We start from the raw sequence: 20,193 nt of genomic DNA, 5'->3' as shown, positions 1-20,193 counted from the left end.
ATTAAAAGTCAGCAGCTACAAAAAGTGTAGCTGCTGGCTTTTAATAAAAAGACAGACACTTACCTGCTCCACGGTTCCAGCGACGCACTGGCCGGGGCTCCGCTCCTCGCCCCCCCTCTTCATTCCTAGTGTGGGCACCTGGCAGTGACAGCTTTCGGCTTCACGGCCAGGCACCCACTGCGCATGCGGGAGCGGCACACTACGGCCGTCCACCCTGGAGGAGAAGTCAAGGAGCTGCTCAGCATTATCCGCGCTCTGCACATGGTACTTAGTAGGAGATTCGCAAAGCGCGGGAGAAGGGGAGGAGCCGGGGGAGGGGAGCACATGGATCTTCTCATGCACTGACAAAACAACAATTGGATGATCGAGGTTGCAACAAGCTCCCAGCGCCTCCTCCTCTTCCTCCACAGGACTGCGCGGCGGCAAGGACTACTGTACACTGTTACACATTTGACTGAGTGCAGGGGGAGACGGGGAGTGGAGAGGGCGGAACGGGATGGCGGGCACTTATAGCAAGCGGCTGCTGGGGGCCCCTGACCAGCTCGGGGCCCCAAGCAGTTGCTTGCTTTGCCTGTCCTGTTCCGACGGGCCTGCTTCTTATCCACCTGTTTAACATGGATTGGGTAATCAAGTGAAGCAATTTCCATCTAAAGCTGATATAATAAATTGAAATATAACCTAAAAATTTTATGAATCGACAACTTTTATGTCTCAAGCCTCGTACACACCACCGGTTTTCCCAGCAGGAAAACAGCCGAGAATCCAGATGGGAAAATTTCTCGTCGGGTTTCCCGGCAGTGTTTCCTGCCGAGAAAACCGGTCATCTGTATGCTTACCTGTCCTAGGTAAACCCGCACATGCTCGATAAGAGTTTGACGCATGCGCGGTAGCATACAAGTTTAGTATGGGTGTAGCAAGATGGCGGCTCCTGCATTGAATGTGATGAGCGCTAGCTTGTTGTAGTCGAATTACGTTGCCACGTTCTTGTTATTCAAAAGAACGGCAGTTCTTTTGAATGGCCGTCTGTATGCACGGATTTGCAAGACAAGCTTGCCAGGAATCCCGTCAGGAAAACCAACGTTTTTTTTTTCCTGACGGGATTCCCGGCCGTGTGTACAGGGCCTAACTGTTTGCATTCCATACTGGTCCTAGCATAGCTAAATTCCTCCCAACTGAGGTTCATAATGTCTGGGTGTTTGGATCGCATAAACATGAAATTATACATTAACCACGTAAGCCCCGGACCATATTGCTGCCTAAAGACCCAAGGGGTTTTTACAGTTCGGGACTGCGTCGCTTTAACAGACAATTGCGCGGTCGTGCGACGTGGCTCCCAAACAAAATTGGCGTCCTTTTTTCCCCACAAATAGGGCTTTCTTTTGGTGGTATTTGATCACCTCTGCGGTTTTAATTTTTTGCGCTATAAACAAAAATAGAGCGACAATTTTGAAAAAAATGCAATATTTTTTACTTTTTGCTGTAATAAATATCCCCCAAAAACATATATACATTTTTTTTCCCTCAGTTTAGGCCGATACGTATTCTTCTACCTATTTTTGGTAAAAAAAAACGCAATAATCGTTTATCGGTTGGTTTGCGCAAAATTTATAGCGTTTACAAAATAGGGGATAGTTTTTTTGCATTTTTTTTTTTACTACTAATGGCGGCGATCAGCGATTTTTTTCGTGACTGCGACATTATGGCGGACACTTCGGACAATTTTGACACATTTTTGGGACAATTGTCATTTTCACAGCAAAAAATGCATTTAAATTGCATTCTTTATTGTGAATATGACAGTTGCAGTTTGGGAGTTAAACACAGGGGGCGCTGTAGGATTTAGGGATCACTGTGTGTGTGTTTACTAGTGTAGGGGGGTGTGGCTGTAGGATTGACAACATCGATCGAGTCTTCCCTATATAAGGGATCACTCGATCGATGCGCCGACACAGTGAAGCACGGGGAAGCCGTGTTTACACACGGCTCTCCCCGTTCTTCAGCTCCGGGGAGCGATCGCGACGGAGCGGCTAAAAACAAATAGCCGCGCCGTCATCCCGGATCGCTCCCCGAGCGGACCCGACCTCCGCATGTACCGGGGGGGGTCCCGATCGGACCCCCCACCCACGTCTAGCAGAGGACGTACAGGTACGTACATGTGCCTGTCCGTGCCATTCTGCTGACGTATATGTACATGAGGAGGTCGGGAAGTGGTTAAAGGTATACAAAGATCAGCATTGTCTTCCTTTTGTACCATTTACCAGCATTTCAATTCAATGTACGGTATCTTTATTGAACCTTTTTAAAGGGACTTTTCACAGTGTGTAAAAATTCAGTTTATTGATATTGACTTTGACCACCACAGATTTTGCCTGCTACTCTTTCAGATTTAATACTGCTTTCTGATAGTTTGGACCCAATGCCAGGTCTCTGCAGCAAACATTTCTTATATTGCAGCTTACCAATTCTTCGATGTGCTGGCTGCATTTGTGTGTGTTTGTTTCATTTAATTTTTTTTTTTTTTTTTTTTTTTAAATCTGGTGGTCTGTCCAATAAGAGTCGGTTCACACTAGGGCGACACGACTTCCAGCGCGACTTTCAGAGGCGACTCCGAGACGACTTGAGCGTGAACCACAGGGCGATCTGGGGCGATTTACAACACGGCTTGAAGTCGTCTTCAGGACAGGAGACTTTCCAGTGGCCAATCAAACAATCAGATCTAGGGGAGGGAGGGGGAGGGAGAGGTTTGCCTGAGAAATGTATGTTACCTTTCTGGGATACCTTTCTGTTGCTCCAGCTCCTTAATCTCTTTAAATAAGTTGGTAATCTTCTTTTCCATGCTGCTATACTTATTAGCACCCCCCTTATATACACTTTATGAGTTTCCCACAGAGTATCCCTTGAGATTTCAGGTGCGTCATTTACGGGTGCTAGGTTATGATGTCACGCCCGCCCTCTGCTTTTGAAAACATTCAGTTGCCTCGGCTGGGAAGCCAAAATCGTTTTTTTTTTTCCGCCCCAGGCTTCCCAGCCTGGAGGCGAGATGTAGGGACTTATAGACCCCAGATCTTGCTGCAAGGACATGTCCTATTCTTATTCCAAGGGAAAAAAAATTAAAAAGAAAAAAAAAACTGTTAAAATAGAAAAATAAAAGTAAAATAAACAATAAAAAAAAATGTAAAGTTCCCCCGTGTGCTCGCTCGCAGAAGCGAACGCAAACGTAGGTCGCTCCCACACATGTAAACAGGGCTCAAACCACACATGTGAAGCATCCCCACAAACCTTCGAGTGAGAGTAATAAGTCTAGCGCTAGACCGCCTCTGTAACTCTAAACAGGTAACCAGTAAAAATGTTTAAAGCGTCGCCTATGGGGATTTTTAAATACCGAAGTTTGGCACCATTCCACATGTGTGTGCAATTTTAAAGAGTGAAGTGTTGGTTTTTTTTTTTTTTTTACTCCGCGTAACCTCATCTTTCACATTATGCAAATAAAATAAAAAAATGGGCTAACTTAATTATTTGGGTTTTTTATAAATGCAGGAAATTGTTCTGCTTTTCAAAAAAAAAAAAAAATAATTGAAAAATTGCTGCGCAAATACCATGCAAGATAAAAGTTGAAACGGACACTATTTGTTTTCCTAGAGTCTGATAAAAAAAAAAAAAAAGTTTGGGGGTTTTAAATATTTTTTTTAGCAAAAAAATGTTTTTACATGTAGGAGGGAAGTGTCAGAATTGGCCTGGGTGGCAAGTGGTCTACAAATTCTCACATCCCTAAACAGTCACCTACCAACACAGGCTGATCTGTAGCTTGAACACAATTAGGACCTGTACAAGGAGTCTCAAATGGACTACATGTGGGGTCAAAAAAACGCAATGCACACTAGTGCTCAGCAAAGAATTCACTGGAAGCCCCTTTCTTTATTTATACATCTCCTGCCTACAGAAGCAATATCGCTGAATCACAGGGCGGGAGGAAACTGCAACGGCCAACACGTTCTGGTGGAAAGTCAATTCAGGTCATCAACAGAAGGGCTACCTACTGAGCCAGACAGCAATGAATATTTTCATAATGAAACAATGCAGGAAGAACAAAGGACACAATGGACACATTAATTAACACTGAAATACATTTTCTCTAATGGTAAAAGGCTTTGTGTAAAAGGAGGTGAAAATGATAAATTAAGACACTTCATCCAATGCATCTAAATCTGAATACACAGCAATGGGCAGTAACCGCAATATGAGCATTTCTTCTTGGCGCAGCTGAAAGCAGGTCTGTCTTTAACAGCCGATATTCTGGACACATTATGAACAGAGAAGGTGGGAAGAATATTAATGAATCTGCATCAATGCTCAGAATCTGAAGTAAATACTTGAGCTCCATCTTGTGGCAAACACAATGATTTACATAGTAGATTTCATCAAATCAAGCAAATGTGATTTAAATGCAGGCCACACGAGCCTTATGTGGGGAGGACTTTTTTGCACGGCTGTGAAAATGGCCATGCAGAAAGTAGGAACCACTAGCTATGAGTACACATCAACTAGCTTAGTATGGGTCATTGATAAAAACATGGCCAAGCACAACCTTCAAGGTTCAGATTGTATTAAAGTGTTACTAAACCCTGCATTCACTATATCTGGTCTCCCACAGAACATGGAAATGCAATTATTTTAGTAAACAAACTACTAAATACCCTTTTGTCATCAGCAGTATATAGCAGACTTGTGACTTCTAACACTCTCTGGCCGAGCACTGGTTAAAGCTTGTAGAGAAGTTTTCATTCTCCTCTGACTGTTCTATGAGGCTGCATGACCCCTGACTCTGGCTGGACAGTGCTGATTGGCCCTATGCTGATCACATGCACCCTCCCCAAAAAAAAAAAAAAAAACTCTCTTGCAATACACACCAAACTAAGCATGTGCTGAGTGCCTCCTAGGGCTCTGTACTATCAGGAGATAGACTGGGGAAGAGTAAAAGAATTGGAGGATCAGAAGACACAATCAAACAGCCTTTTTACGCAATCTGAAGAATTAAACCCTTTATTTTCCACAGTGAGTATAACAAGCATGCTTTACTGCATCGAAAAGGAGTTGTGGATGGGTATTTCAGCATGAAAATTACCCAAAACACACGGCCAAGGCAACAAAAGAGTGGCTTAAGAAGAAGCACATTAGGGTCCTGGAGTGGCCTAGCCAGTGTCTAGCCCTTAATCCCATCGAAAATATGTGGAGAGGGAGCTGAAGGTTCGAGTTACCAAACGTCCGCCTCGAAACCTTAATGACTTGGAGAGGATCTGCAAAGAGGAGTGGGACAAAATCCCCCCTGAGATGTGTGCAAACCTGGTGGCCAACTACAAGAAATGTCTGACCATCTGATTGCCAACAAGGGGTTTTGCCACCAAGTACCAAGTCATGTTTTGCAAAGAGGTTAAATACTTATTTCCCTCATTAAAATGCAAATCACTGTATAACTTTTTTGAAATAGTTTTTTCTGGATATCTGTTGTTCTGTCTCTCACTGTTAAAATAAACCTACCATTAAAATGATAGACTGATCATTTCTTTGTCAGTGGGCAAATGTACAAATCAGTAGGGGATCAAATACTTCTTTCCCTCAGTGTAAAGCTAGCAGCCCATAACCCAGTGTATGAAAATCCAGATGGCATACATTTAAGATATCCTTTGAATGGACTTCACCAAAGAACTTGGTGTGAATGCTGTCCATCGGACCCCTGTTGTATAGCACAGCACCAAACCGGCTGTAGCTAGCTTGGCCATATTGCAATAACCAGACTTCTTCAGGTAAAGAGAAAGTACAGGATAAAAAATACCTGCAATGAGAAACTGCTTTAATCCAACAGTAATGCTACATGGATGACAAAAATTGCATCAGTGCTACTTATGAACCCCTAAAACCACTCCAACTTTTTGAAGTATAGCTAAAGAGACCCATCACTAGGACAGCGTGCTGTCAGGAGGCAGATATATTTTCTGAAAACACCAACTCTAAGGCCCCGTACACACGATAGAATCCATCCGCTGAAAAATCCCAGCGAATGGGTTTCAGCGGATAGATCCTATGGTGTGTACACTCCAGCGGATCTGTTTCCGCGGATATTTTTCCCCTGGGATGGATTCCAGCAGATCAAATATTTGCTGACATGCTAAACAAATCTATCCGCTGGAATCCATCCCAACGGATGGATCCGCTGGTCTGTATAGACTCACCGGATCCATCCGTCCGAAGGGATTCCCCGCACGCGTCGTAATGATTCGAAGCATGCGTGGAATTCCTTATATGACAGCGTCGCGCACGTCGCCGCGTCATAATCGCGGCGACGGCGCGACACGTCATCGCCAGAGGATTTCGGCGCGGATTTCAATGCGATGGTGAGTACACTCCATCGCAGAGAAATCCGCTGAAATCCTCTAGAGGATTTATCCGCGGAAACGGTCCGCTGGACCGTATTCGCGGATAAATCCTCTCGTGTGTATGGGGCCTAAGGCTTCATTTCCATGGACGTTTTTACATGCCCACCATGACGTTTTTGAGCTGTAGACGGCTGAGCCGTTTTTAAGCTGCAAAAAAAAAAAAACAGGACCAGTGCGTTCTGAAGCTCCAGTGTTAGAGCTGTAAAAACGCGCAAAAACGCTACCGCAGCGTTTTTGAGCTCCAGCTAAAAAAAAAAAACACATGGACAGGCGTTTTTAAGCTGTAAAAAAGGCTAAAAAAAGTGGCTGTAAAAACATCCATGGAAATGAAGCCTAATCAGAAACTACATTTCCTAGGATAGTAAAGGGTCCAATCAGTGCTTTACTTCAATACTGAAGGTACGCTTAATGCACCTAGTGATGCACGCTTTGTAGAATTATTACTAGATTTACACAGTTTTCTTGAGTATAAACATAATTTCAATTTGCCATAAATATAATGTGATAACAAATATAATAGACAAAGCCCAAAACTAGTCAGTCAACTTGACGTGCCAGCAGCAGATGGGATGGGTCCTGGATCTGCTGATATGATGTAAAACTCTACCACTGGCCATGCGTGCATTAAAATTATTTCTGCTTTTATGTGGCCGATTTTGGCTTCTGGACAGAAAAAAAGTGAACGTTTATTCAGTAATAAGCCTTTTCTATAGATTTGGAAATGCTCTAACAGTACCAGGCATAGATTTCATTTTGCAGGCAACCACTTCACAGTTGAAAGTATCTCTTTGGACCAGTAAATTGGAACAACATAAAAACAACATTATGATTACATAAAGTTTAATAATCAATCAAGCCAATATCTGTATAGGGAAATTTTCACATACCTCTTTCACTTTCTGTTGCTCACTGTTATACAAGAATGTCCCAAACAAGCAGCTGTAGAGGTGGTCAAGAATGGTGACGAGGAAAAGTTCATTAAATTCAAAAGCCGCAGGAAACTAGAAAAAAAAATTACAAAGTTACACTAAATTTGAAATGCTACTGCAATGTGCTCCAAAAACACAGTAAGCCCAACTAGCAAACAGTACCGTATTTTCCGGGGTATAAGACGACCCCCTAATTTTCCAGGAAAAATTTTGGTTTTGGGATATACTCACTGCATAAGACTACCCCCTTCTTACTGTCTTTCTGGAAGCTGAGGGGTAGCCAGAACCTCTGACAGAAACAGGCTTTTTCAAATCTCACTGCACTGTGCCATTACATTACATTCCTCACTGTGCCATTACATTACATGCCCCCACTGTGCCATCACTTGCCCCTCACCGTGCCATCACTTGCCCCTCACCGTGCCATCACTTGCCCCTCACCGTGCCATCACTTGCCCCTCACCGTGCCATCACTTGCCCCTCACTGTGCCTGAACTTGTTGCCCCCACTGTGCCTGAACTTGTTGCCCCCACTGTGCCTGAACTTGTTGCCCCCCCAGTGCAATCACCGCAAACACTCACTTTTTTTGCCGGCGGTGACAGTTTCGGTACTGCGAGCGCTAGCGTCAATGATTTGAAAGCCGCGCCTTCTCTTCAGAGTGTTCTGTGATAGGCGGAACACAAATTTTCCCAGCAGCGCTTCTGTTCTGTGTTCCGCCTATCACGGACGTCTTCTCATCTCGTCCGAGGATGAGAAGGCATCTGTGATAGGAGGAACACAGAACAGAGGCGCTGCTGGGAAGATTTGTGTTCCTCCTATCACAGAACACTCTGAGGAGAAGGAGCGTCTTTTAAATCATTGACGCTCGCGCTCGCAGCACGGAGACTGTCACCGCCAGCAAAAAAAGTGAAAAAGGAATGGCAACAAGTCACCAGGACAAATAGAATTGTGGAATCTCCTCAAGGAGGACCCAAAAAAGAATGAAAGTTGACATGGTTCTAACCCTTTCTTACCCTATTCAAAACAAAAAAAGTGTTGGCAGCAGATACACTAACTTTTGAAAGTAGGAGACTGATCCCTAAGGGCAAATTTGCAAGAGAAGCCAGAGTGATTCAGCACTCTGGCCGCTCTGCATTGCTGGCTAGCTATGGGGCAGTGTGGTGTGCAAGTCAGCGCACTCCCTTTTTTATTTATTTATACTAGCTTACTATTTTAACTGTAGAAAACATACACTCTATTCACTGTACTTTTGGGTGGCGCTCCCTGACACTGCAGTGCGATTCAGGCTGTTACGCTGCAATAAAATGCAGTATGTCTGTATATTATTGTAGCACGCTGCAGCGCTAGGCTTCACTGCAGTGTGATAAAGACACAGGAAACCATTATTTTACCATGCAGCAAAACGTCTGTCACTGCAGATAGTGTGAATTGGCCCTAAAGCATAATGCAAATTTCAGTAACGCATTTTAACTCCAATAACGGAGGTTTCAAAAGCCTGTACTCAAAGAAATAGGGACCCTCAATACTATTTGCATACTTTATTACTTCATTGTCGTGAATTAAAGTTGCACTTCCATTTGGGAGCCCACATGTACCATGGTGTTTTGCTAAACTCTCCACGTTGAGTGACTTATGCCTTGTACACACGGTCGGAATTTCTGATGAAAAATGTCAGACGGAATTTTTTCATCGGATATTCTGACCGTGGGTGGGCCCCTTTAGACTTTTTTCCGCTGGAGTTTAGAAATAGAACAGGTTTTATTTTTTTCCGATCATCTGTGTGGAACTCCGATGGAGAAAAAAAAACATGCATGCTCAGAATCAAGTCAACGCATGCTTGGAAGCATTGAACTTCATTTTTCTCGGCTCGTCTTATTGTATTTTACGTCACCGCGTTTTGGACGGTCGGAATTTGGTCTGACAGTGTGTATGCAAGACAGCTTGAACGGAATTCTGACGAAAAATTCCATCGGATTTTATCCCATCGGAAATTCCGATCGTGTGTACGGGGCATAACAGTATGCCAAAGGTATTTTCTTGACAGGTCTAGTGTGTAAGGCTTGATACAAACCATAAGAAAAACAGGTGAACGATCCTTTTAGATCCGATTTTTACCGTACGAAAATCGTTAGATCTGTTCGCGTACGAGAAAAATTGTGGAGTTCATCCTTTTGAAAACAGGTAGCCGGCTGTGAAGCACCACATAACAGTCTAGTCCAGGGATATGCAATTAGCGGACCTCCAGCTGTTGCAAAACTACAAGTCCCATCATGCCTCTGCCTCTGGGTGTCATGCTTGTGGCTGTCAAAATCTTGCTATGCCTCATGGGAGTTGTAGTTCTGCAACAGCTGGAGGTCCGCTATTTGCATATCCCTGGTCTAGTCTATAGACTCCTGTCTAGGTTTAGCCAATTTGAATATATAGTGGTGGACACTACCTTTTACAGCATCTAAAAACATGTTTTTTTCTTTCCAGGATGCAGCCTGGCTGGGGTCAACACAGCTGGAAATTCATTGGGAAACGACTTGATCTGCAATATTTGTGGGCATCCATCTACCTTGTCTTTACTTCAGGCTATATCCCATTATTTACCAACCTATACGATTCAGCTGCATCTTAATAGCACCATCCATTTCTGTGACATTACTAGGGAAGTTTAACCCACTGCTGCAAACAAAGAAAACAATGAAAATTCTTCTTTACTCTCCTTATGATCATCATACTAGGTCATCTTGTTTTCCTTTTACTGTGCTAAACAAGCAGAAAATCCTCCCCCATTACCCTTATATCTTGTCCTATTATGGAGTCTCATAAGTCAGATCCTGCTTCTTGGCTTAGCTAGATCGATAAAGCAGATCCCGAGATACAAATCGCATATAAAACACTTACCTGATTGGTCATTTGCCATACGCAGTCAATAAACTGAAGGAAGATTGGAGATCTGTCAGCATCAGCATGGTTGTCATCTCCATGACCCACTCTCTGGAAAAGATCATAGATAATATTTTACAAGGTTACAAAGATCCTCTGCTACAGAACTTTCTAATTACTTCCAAACACACATTTAGTAACAAGTCTTAAACATCCAAAAATGTATGGGAAATCTCCAGCAGCAAACAGAAGCCCTAACCCAACCCCATTCTAGCTAAAATAAAGAACACAATTTGGTTGGAGTTGAGCTTTAAGCAACCTTTGCCCTTTACTTCTGAAGACAACCAAATCACATTACGATGTCAGACAACACAATGTAACCATCTACTTACCATAGCAAATCTATGGCCAAAGCTAATCCATTCTTTCTCAATTAGGACCTCAAATCCTTTGATGGTTCTGTAATAGCTGTCCAGCATTAGCATAGCCAGAGATGTTAGCTGTGCTGTCCGATCCCAGCCATCACTGCAATGTACTACCACAGAGGTCTTACTTGATTCGAGTTTATCAGCAATCCTCACGGCACCAGCCAGGAGCATCTAGGAACAAATAGGTCTATTTTAAAGGATTTCCCAGTGGAACATATCAAAACATGTTTCAAAATGTGCTAATCAATATATTTATATTTTTAAACAGATTTATAAATGCTCCATCAAGAGGTTGTATAAACAGGAATGTGTTTGGCATCGGCATATCTTAAAAACGTGTGGTGTTATTGCAGGGCTCAAAATTTCAAGTTATTGCCAGGCCTCAAGGGTTACTCGCCACCAGTTGTCCCACCCAACCCGCCCCTAATTCCACCCCTAAATACGCTCTCATAAAATGACACTCAAATGTATTATGCAGAATTAAGTTATTAAAATAAATATTTAACAACTGTATCCGTGCCCACCAATGCAGGCTGTGTGTGCCCACCAATGCAGCCGTGTGCCCGGTGGCCATCATGCAGCCTTGTCCCCACCAATGCCGTCTTGTGTCCACCAATGCAGCCGTGTGTCCACCAATGCAGCCGTGTGTCCACCAATGCAGCCGTGTGTCCACCAATGCAGCCGTGTGTCCACCAATGCAGCCGTGTGTCCACCAATGCAGCCGTGTGTCCACCAATGCAGCCGTGTGTCCACCAATGCAGCCGTGTGCCCACCATGCAGCTGTGTGCCCACCATGCAGCTGTGTGCCCACCAATGCAGCCGTGTTCCCAGTGCCCACCTTGCAGCCTACCTGTGCAGCCGAGGAGAGGAACAGGAGAGCCGCCCAGGTGATCAGAGCGCAGCGGGGAAACACAGTGATAACAGCTTTCATTTCAATAGCCGTGTTCCCGCCGCGCAACGTCATATACAGCCCTGGCCTGGGGAACTTTGATAGACAGATCACCTGTCAATCCCAGTGACGGGTGATCCGTTAATCAAAGTCCCGGGACCAGGGCTGTATCTGACAGTGAGCGGCGGGGAACACGGCTATTAAAATGAAAGCTTATCTCTGTTCCCCCCGCTGTGTAATTCTACAGTATTTATTAAAATAAAGCTTGGTAATCCTACCATAAAAGTCCTTTTCCCTGTTATAGGACGACAACTGTCCCCTGTTTTCCTGTCGTCACATGTGCACCAGAGACAGAAAACAAGCGGCAGTGTCACCACACATTGTCACCATCAAGAAGCCAGACCTGAACAATGATGCCTAGCTGACACTGGAGTGCATGAATGCATGTAAACAGAGTCTAGGGGACAGAAGCAGCACAGGATGCTAAAAAGATGAACATAGTATTTTATGAAAAAAGCCATGCCATCTGTTTATGATATACTGTTCTTCAGCAAACTACCGGTAAATATTAGCCAGTTTGGCTTTAGATCTAATGAATATTGCAAGAAGTACAGCTACCCACATGCATGATATAACAGTCACCTGATCTGGCAGCGAGTAAATATCACTGAATACTCGGAGGCAGTCATCACATCTCAAAGATAAACCAAAAAAAAAAGACACATTCGAAAATCATGCCCAATTATTATTATTATATTTCATGAGTTGAATGAACGCCACCACCTTCTCACGTTTTGAAAATACAGTAAAATCTTGGTTTGAGAGCGTTTTGCAAGACAAGCAAAATTTTTAAATACATTTTGACTTGATATAAAAGCGGTGGCATGTCACAACTGAGTATAAAGAAGAGATGGGCCTCTAAGTGTAGCAATATGGTTACATTAATAAAGGTACAACATTTAGCAACTCACATGGTTGATGAATAAAACAGAAACATCTAAGTATGCAGGGATCCGGAGTAAAGCTTTCCACATAGACCATCCTCCTCACCGCCATTGATTTTGTCCCTTCCATGCTGTGTTCTCGTTCTTCCCGATCACGATTGCAGATTGAGATCGGTAAAAGCCAGCAGTGCAGAGGATGGTCTATGTGGATCGCTTTACTCCGGATGCCTGCAAACTTAGATGTGCCTCTTTAAATCATCAACCATGCGAGTTGCTAAATGTTGTACCTTCATTAAATGTAACCATATTGCTACACTTGGAGGCTCCTCTTCTCTTTTAGGCCTCATTCACACAGGCGGACTCCGTTGCTACCGCCAGCTCAGCGGGAGATCTGTCCGTAGATCTCTGCTGAGCCGACGGATGACAAGCGCCTCTCTGCTCACTGAGCGGGGAGGGGCTTGTCGGGCACCGCTGTGTCCTATGGAGCGATCTGATGAAAACGGACAGCATGTCTGTTTTCATCAGATCTTACCCGATCCGATCCGCATGGACGGATGGGGACGTGGCCCCCATACGTCTGTTTTTAGCGGATCGGATGTCAGCGGACATGTCTCCGCTGACATCCGACGCTCCATAGCGATGCATGAAGCGGCCGTTCAGGTCCGTGACAGGCGGACCCGAACGGCCCGTTGTGTGAATGAGGCCTAATACTCTATAGCTCCTGCTGGATTTTGCTTCTAATCCCCTTGGGGAGGCTTCCATTTTGTAGAGGAATATTTTATGGTTACACAATTGATCACATTGCTCTAATCTTTTTATATGGACTATAAACTGAAGGACTTATGAATAAATTGGCTGTGGAAGGACTGGGCGCGCCAACCACCCCCCCCCCTCCCATCCTTTTCTATTTCTTCTTTTCTAGTCTTGTATACCTGACTTATTCTTTCTATATCTTTTTTGGTACTTTTACCGCCTTCCACAGGCATGCTTGGTATCACCAAGACAGGACCCTACCTCAAGTTTGTGTGGTTGAATTTCTTTGGCACACACCCTTATAAGTTGGAATGGTAAACATGTTACTGCCTTGTTTTTAAGGCAACCCATATCGTCAGGGGCATGTCTCCCTGCTCCCCCCTGGCCATGGGCGCAGCTGGTTCCCAGGGGGGCGCCCGGGCCGGAGGGAGCAGATGCTGGGTATATAATGCTGCGCGATAGGGTCGAATACATAAATGTTTTCCTAGCTCCCAAAGATGTTCATACTACAGATTATGTTTCGGAAAGGTACTGTTTGTTATAATGAGAACCAGCCCACCCAATGTTGGGGGTCTGGTTCATGTTTCTTTTGATGTCTGTCTAAAATTCTTTAATAAAACTTTTATTGAACCTAAATTGGCTGTGGAACGAATCATTTGAGTTTCCATTATTTCTTATGGGAAAATTCGCTATGGATTACAAGCATGCTTCCAGAATTATGTTCGCAATCCAAGGTTTTACTGTAGCTCATTGCTGGAGATCGCTTTAGCTTTTTTTTCTGTAAGTCAATGTGAGACCAACGCATCATGTGACAGAGAAAACTTGGCAATAAAAGAAGAACCTTAATGTAAGAGGCCTCTGCAGTAAGTGAATAGAAGTAAGTGACACAAATGGAACGACTTCTGCAAATTATACACAGTTTGTTAAATTTAAACATATAACCTGGGGACAAGAACAACATAGGTAAATCTCCACAATGTATAAAAACTCAATGTAGGCAATTTTAAGCTTTTCCTTGGAGAGTCCGAAACACTTTCTATCCTAGATTTCCTTTGTCATATGGAAAATGCTGGTGTTCTAACCAGGGCTGTGGAGTCGGAGGAAATTTTGGGTACCTGGAGTCGGAGGAAATTTTGGGTACCTGGAGTCGGAGGAAATTTTGGGTACCTGGAGTCGGAGGAAATTTTGGGTACCTGGAGTCGGAGGAAATTTTGGGTACCTGGAGTCGGAGGAAATTTTGGGTACCTGGAGTCGGAGGAAATTTTGGGTACCTGGAGTCGGAGGAAATTTTGGGTACCTGGAGTCGGAGGAAATTTTGGGTACCTGGAGTCGGAGGAAATTTTGGGTACCTGGAGTCGGAGGAAATTTTGGGTACCTGGAGTCGGAGGAAATTTTGGGTACCTGGAGTCGGAGTCGGGTTCAGCAAACAATGCACCGACTCCGACTCCTACTAAATTTAGATTGTCGGAACATTTAGGAGTCAAAACATTTATCTACCGACTCCACAGCCCTGGTTTTAAATCAATAATACATGATTTGTGTGACTGCAAGCACACGCCTGATTGTAATGTGTTGCCAACAGCCTATACCCGAGACACGAGACAATAGGAAGAGCTGTATACGAATCACATAATCTCCCACCCAAAAATAAAACAAATATGGATTGGTTAGTCATTCCTCCTTTTCACTGAAGATCTCTTTTTAACCAAACGCTCCCCCACAATGATGATCTGGAATTTCACCTGGTGTGCAGAAGGGCATTTAAAAATGATACAAAATTACAGGCACTTGCACTTCACTCAGTTTAAAGACCTCTTCTCTTTTGTGACCTTAATATTTTGCAAAACTTTTAATGCATTGGCCATCTCCAAATCTCACTAGGATGTACTAATAACTGAAACGTTATTCAAAGAGCACCCCAAAAAAAGATATAAACTACCACCAACAGCTTGTTTTTCTAAAACCAGACATTTCCACAGGAAAACAAACAGCATTCATACACTGCGGTATCTACCAGTCTATAGTAACCACCAAAAATAGATCCCCTTTCAGTAAGGTAGTGGACTTGGCAGGTTCTTCCTGCCGATATTGTGTAAAGTCTGCAGGGGTTCCTATTAGGAAAAAGAAATAGGAGGCAAAATGGGACAATGTATCAGTATTGTACCTTTTATCCATAGTGCTATCCTTACAAGTGCAAACAAAATAAAACCTAAAATACCACTGCTTGTGATCACCGTCTCCTTAAGGGCCAGTTCACACCAAGTGCAGTCCAGTGAGTTTTTTTTCTGCATCAAAAACATATGGACAGTAGGAACATGAACACTCAAACTATGTGACCACTTCAAATGGTAACATTATCCATCAAAACCTGTTAAGTACGATCCCAAATAATTCAATGCAAAACGTATCAGTTCCCAAAGAGCTGGTCTTCTTCCATATCAGCACACCAGTGGTTTGGACTGTTACCACCACCAGAAAAGAGAGCCAAACTCCTAACATTATGGTCTGAAGCCTCGTACACACGGGCCAGAAGCCTCGTACACACGGGCCAGAAGCCTCGTACACACGGGCCAGAAGCCTCGTACACACGGGCCAGAAGCCTCGTACACACGGGCCAGAAGCCTCGTACACACGGGCCAGAAGCCTCGTACACACGGGCCAGAAGCCTCGTACACACGGGCCAGAAGCCTCGTACACACGGGCCAGAAGCCTCGTACACACGGGCCAGAAGCCTCGTACACACGGGCCAGAAGCCTCGTCAGGAAAAAAATTGTTTTTCCTGACGAGATTCTTGGCAAGAATCTCTTGCTGCCCGAGTGTACAGACTCTTTCAAAAGAACAGTAGTTCTCTTGAAAAGGCAAGAACGCAGTGACGTAATCGCGTATGACGAGCACACGCTCGTCACATTCGATGCCATCATCTTGCTGCACCCTGTCTAGGAAGCTACCGCGCATGCGTCAAAGTCATTTTGCACATGGGCGGGTTTCCACGGCGACAGGCAAGTATACAGATGCTCGGGTTTCTCTTTGGGAAACAGGCTGACAAGAATCTCGACAAGAAAATAGAGAGCAGGATCTCTATTTTTCTTGTCGAGATTCTGGGCAGATTTCCAGACAAGAAACCTCAAAGCCTCGTACACACGCTCGGTTTACTTGGCAAGAAAGCTCTGCCAGCATTTTTCTTGTCGAGAAAACAGAGCGTGTGTACAAGGCTTGACCCCTTTAATTATGGAGGTCAGACAGCTTTTTCTGTGGCAACATTGTCTGGCTTTAATTACCATAGTGGTGGTATTAGAGTTTCTATCTTTCATATATTGCACTCTGAGTAGTTTATTACAATACATCCCAGGGGGTTTTGCATAACCAGATCTTTCTAAATCGTTGCTCCTCCATGAGTCAATGGGCAGTTGAAAGTCAGGGCATGCTGCCAGCAGATCTTACCCGGATGTATTCAAGCCAATGTGTTCCATCCACATTGGTTAGCCAGCGTGATTCATCAATGGCCGGATAAACGATCTCCTTCAGCTTACGCAGGGATTCCCTCATGACATGGATGTTGTGGATTTCCAGGAAAATGAGCTCTGCATTGGGGTAAGCTGTCTCACTTTCATAACCTCCTCCCTTTGCCTGCGGTACACAAAGCACAACATTTAGAGCAGAACATGGCTCAGAAATATCATGTGCTATATAATTTAATGAATCAGAGATTCTACAGGATTTTTTTATACACGTCACCCTTGCTCACTAGACGTGCAAAACTAAAATTCCACTAAAAGCTAAATATTTATTTTTTATGTTCAGATGATTATACTGTTCAGACATTAGTGACTGCTATCCACATTCCATGTAGGTAATGAGAATATATACTACAAGGGCTAATAACTGCTCCTGGCTTAAACTATAGACAAACTCGCAAAAAGTTTTTTTTTTACGATTTCATTCATTACAGGTATTTTAGGAGTGCTGACAATTTACAGAGCAGACATATTTTACATTCACATCAGTGTCTACCCTCAACAAGCTTACAATATAAAGGTCCCTACCTTACATACATTCACACACTAGGGCCAAAATGGTCATGGGCATATTAGCATGTATTTGGAGCGTGGAAAGAACTCGCAGCACTCCGAGTAAACCCATGCAATCACAGGGAGAACATGCAAATTCCATGAAGCCAGTGACCCAGTTGGGACTCAAATGGAGGACCCCAGTGCTGCAAGGCAGAGGTGCTGACCACCAAGCCAATCTGACGACTTACAATTTATATCAAATACAGATGTTTGAAAATGTCTGCCCATTAGCCCAGTAATTATATGGCCCAAAACATGCCACCAGTGCCAACTTACATTGCTAAAAACAAGAGCAGCTGTTTGATTTGTGGGTACCATAGATTAACTTCTGTACATACACACTACACTACTGGACCCTAGTCCCTTGTATGCATACATCAGGAGATGCCTCCATTCATCATAATACTCTGGCATTTTACCAAATATTATTCATACATGCATAAAAGTGATTAGCAAGCAATTTTAGAGAAATCCCAAGGAAGTGAATGTAAGGAACTGTATGTTCCATGGAATGCACCAACTTCCAGTGCCTGTTACTTTCAGGCTGTATGTACCACTGCAGCTCTGAATGCATCATGCTGAGTGACACAGCTTACGTAAAGCAAACCATGGCATCATGGGGGCCAGGGGTCCCTCACCCACCTCTGCTAAGCTATATTGAGGGGGAATGGACATATGCAGGTGCTAAAACTGAAACCTCTCCATAAATACTTGATATTTATCAGCATGGCGACATTATTAACAGTATTTGGTCACAAAGGGTTCTAGCTTCTGCGAGCATACCTATCCCTAAACATTGGCTTGACCACTTTTTTACCAGAGCCATTTTGTTATTTTTACACACACGTTAACATGCACTATTTTAGGCCTGAAAGCAGAGACCTTGGAGAATAAAACGGTGGTAGTTGTTTTTATGGCATATATTAGCACACCTTTATCATAATTTCAGTAAAAAATATAAAAATAAACAATCAAGTACATTTTAGTGCCAATACCAAACATGTCAAGCCTTAAAAATGGCAAACCCTCATGAAACACCAGAAAACTTTGAGATCCCAAATTGTCTGTAGTTAAATACTTTAAAAGTATTTCTAGGTTATCAATTTAGGGTTAACAGTGAATGATGGCCTTAAAATTATTGCTCTCTTTCCGGCATACACAATGATACCCAATATGTGTAGGGCAACTGTTTTCAAATGTAGGCATACCACTGAATGCGTTTTTAGGTTGTTATATGAGTGGGGAACAACAGTATTTTATTAAAAGATATGTTTTATTTTCATATTTAGGGGCCCGATAGCGCCCATATGCAATAGCACAGGAGTAGTTTTTTCCCTTGGACTCCTAGTGTAAATTATGGACCCCTCTGAAGCTTATCAAGCACAGAATTGCTTGATCAGCTTATTTTCCTGACCAGTACTGCTGTAGAAAGACAGCTGTGAACCCAGAAGTGACAAAATGCTCATCGCTTCAAGGGTGATTCACTGAAGGCAAGGATCAATAAATGGATGCTTACTGAACTCTCCCTGTTCCATATGCTGGCACCCACCATGCCTTATATACCATCACCGGTCAGTAGAAGAGGCAGCAAAGTCCAGGATACATGACCAGGGGGGTTTGGTAGGGGGAGAAGAGTGGAATCAAATTGGGAGGCTTTACAGCTGCTCGTATCACTTCCAACAGAAAGCTGACAGTCGGATTGACAGTAGCAAACACACTACCAGAATCTGTAGCAGCAGATTCAAGGTAAGGGCTTTTAAAATGCTACTGATCAATGATTGGAGGGGGAGTTTTGTGGCTACGACTTGGCTTCTTGGCCAGCTTTTAAAAGCCAACTACCTAAACAGTGGGTTTCTTAATTTAAAAGAAAAGTTGCAAAATGTGATAACCTTGGGGTGTCTACTTTCCAAAAAAGGGGTCAGTTGGGGGTGTGTACTGTCCTGGCATTTTTATTTTAAAAGTTTTGTAACTTTGATCTATGTCCTTTACATTGTAAGAAACAAATTTAAGCCCAGTGATTATTAAATACCACCAAAATAAAACTCTCTCTCAAATGAAATGAAAAAATTAATCTGCGTGCACCATTGATGCATGACCGTTTTGTCAGCCAAACTATCACAGCACTGTAAAAAGGCCTGAATAAAAGTAGTATACAAATGTTTACCACTGAAGTGGTTAAAAATTAGATACAGCGCGTCACTAGTTGCCGAAAGAAGTCGGGCTGCGAGTTGGCTCTATACGGCGCCTGTGCACCGAGGTTCGGCTTCTTTCGGCAACTAGTGACGCGCTGTATGCGTCGGTCGGAAGGATGTCAATCACTTAGGAACGCCCAGTCCCGCAAATTACATACCCGGAAGCGGCGGTGAAAACACGGTATTTGCTGCACTGAAGAAAAAAAAAAAAAAAAAAACAGCCGATTGTCATTATGACAACTCGGCTGAATGTCATGTTAAAAAATGTTTTTTTGGGTGAACCCCCGCTTTAAGCTGTGGCTGCTTTAAGAAAAAAAATTAAACTAAAATATTGAACACATTTTGTTTTTTGTTCAAAGTTTTTTATTGAATACAATCATAGGTCACATCAACAGATAATCTCATATGAACATCAAAGAACATTACATACAGAGCATCTTATGGGAGAGTAATACAGAGATAAGAAATAGATGTGAAACAAACGTTTGTGGTGCGGTGTTACAAGATATAGTTGTTTCAAAGAATCGAATATATAGATAAGAACCACGGGAGATGCTGACATTTAAGGGGAAAAGCACCAGTGCCAGATCACAATTGGGCATTTCTTATGCAAGTAGGGGACTTACAGTCCACAAGGTAGGTCCGGTTAGTAAATAACATTATTCGTGTGGAGATTATGGATAAAG

General features: G+C 43.4%; 1 protein-coding gene across 6 annotated transcripts in view; it reads right to left on the bottom strand.

Moving 5' to 3' along the window:
- The window catches only part of MTMR1 (myotubularin related protein 1), a 118,852-nt gene that overhangs the window by 13,484 nt on the left and 85,175 nt on the right, over nucleotides 1–20,193 (bottom strand). For all 6 annotated transcript variants that reach the window (XM_040323801.1, XM_040323802.1, XM_040323805.1 and 3 more), the window contains 4 exons: nucleotides 16,687–16,872; nucleotides 10,624–10,830; nucleotides 10,250–10,342; nucleotides 7,319–7,432 (listed from right to left, as the gene is read on the bottom strand). In XM_040323801.1, the coding sequence (XP_040179735.1) occupies nucleotides 7,319–7,432; nucleotides 10,250–10,342; nucleotides 10,624–10,830; nucleotides 16,687–16,872 (600 nt within the window). The remainder of the gene's footprint in view (nucleotides 1–7,318; nucleotides 7,433–10,249; nucleotides 10,343–10,623; nucleotides 10,831–16,686; nucleotides 16,873–20,193) is intronic.

The sequence above is a fragment of the Rana temporaria genome, chromosome 9 (genome assembly GCF_905171775.1).
Source record: "Rana temporaria chromosome 9, aRanTem1.1, whole genome shotgun sequence".
Lineage (NCBI taxonomy): Eukaryota > Metazoa > Chordata > Amphibia > Anura > Ranidae > Rana > Rana temporaria.
The sequence above is the reverse complement of the archived record's forward strand: the minus strand, read 5'-3'. Positions and strand labels throughout refer to the sequence as shown.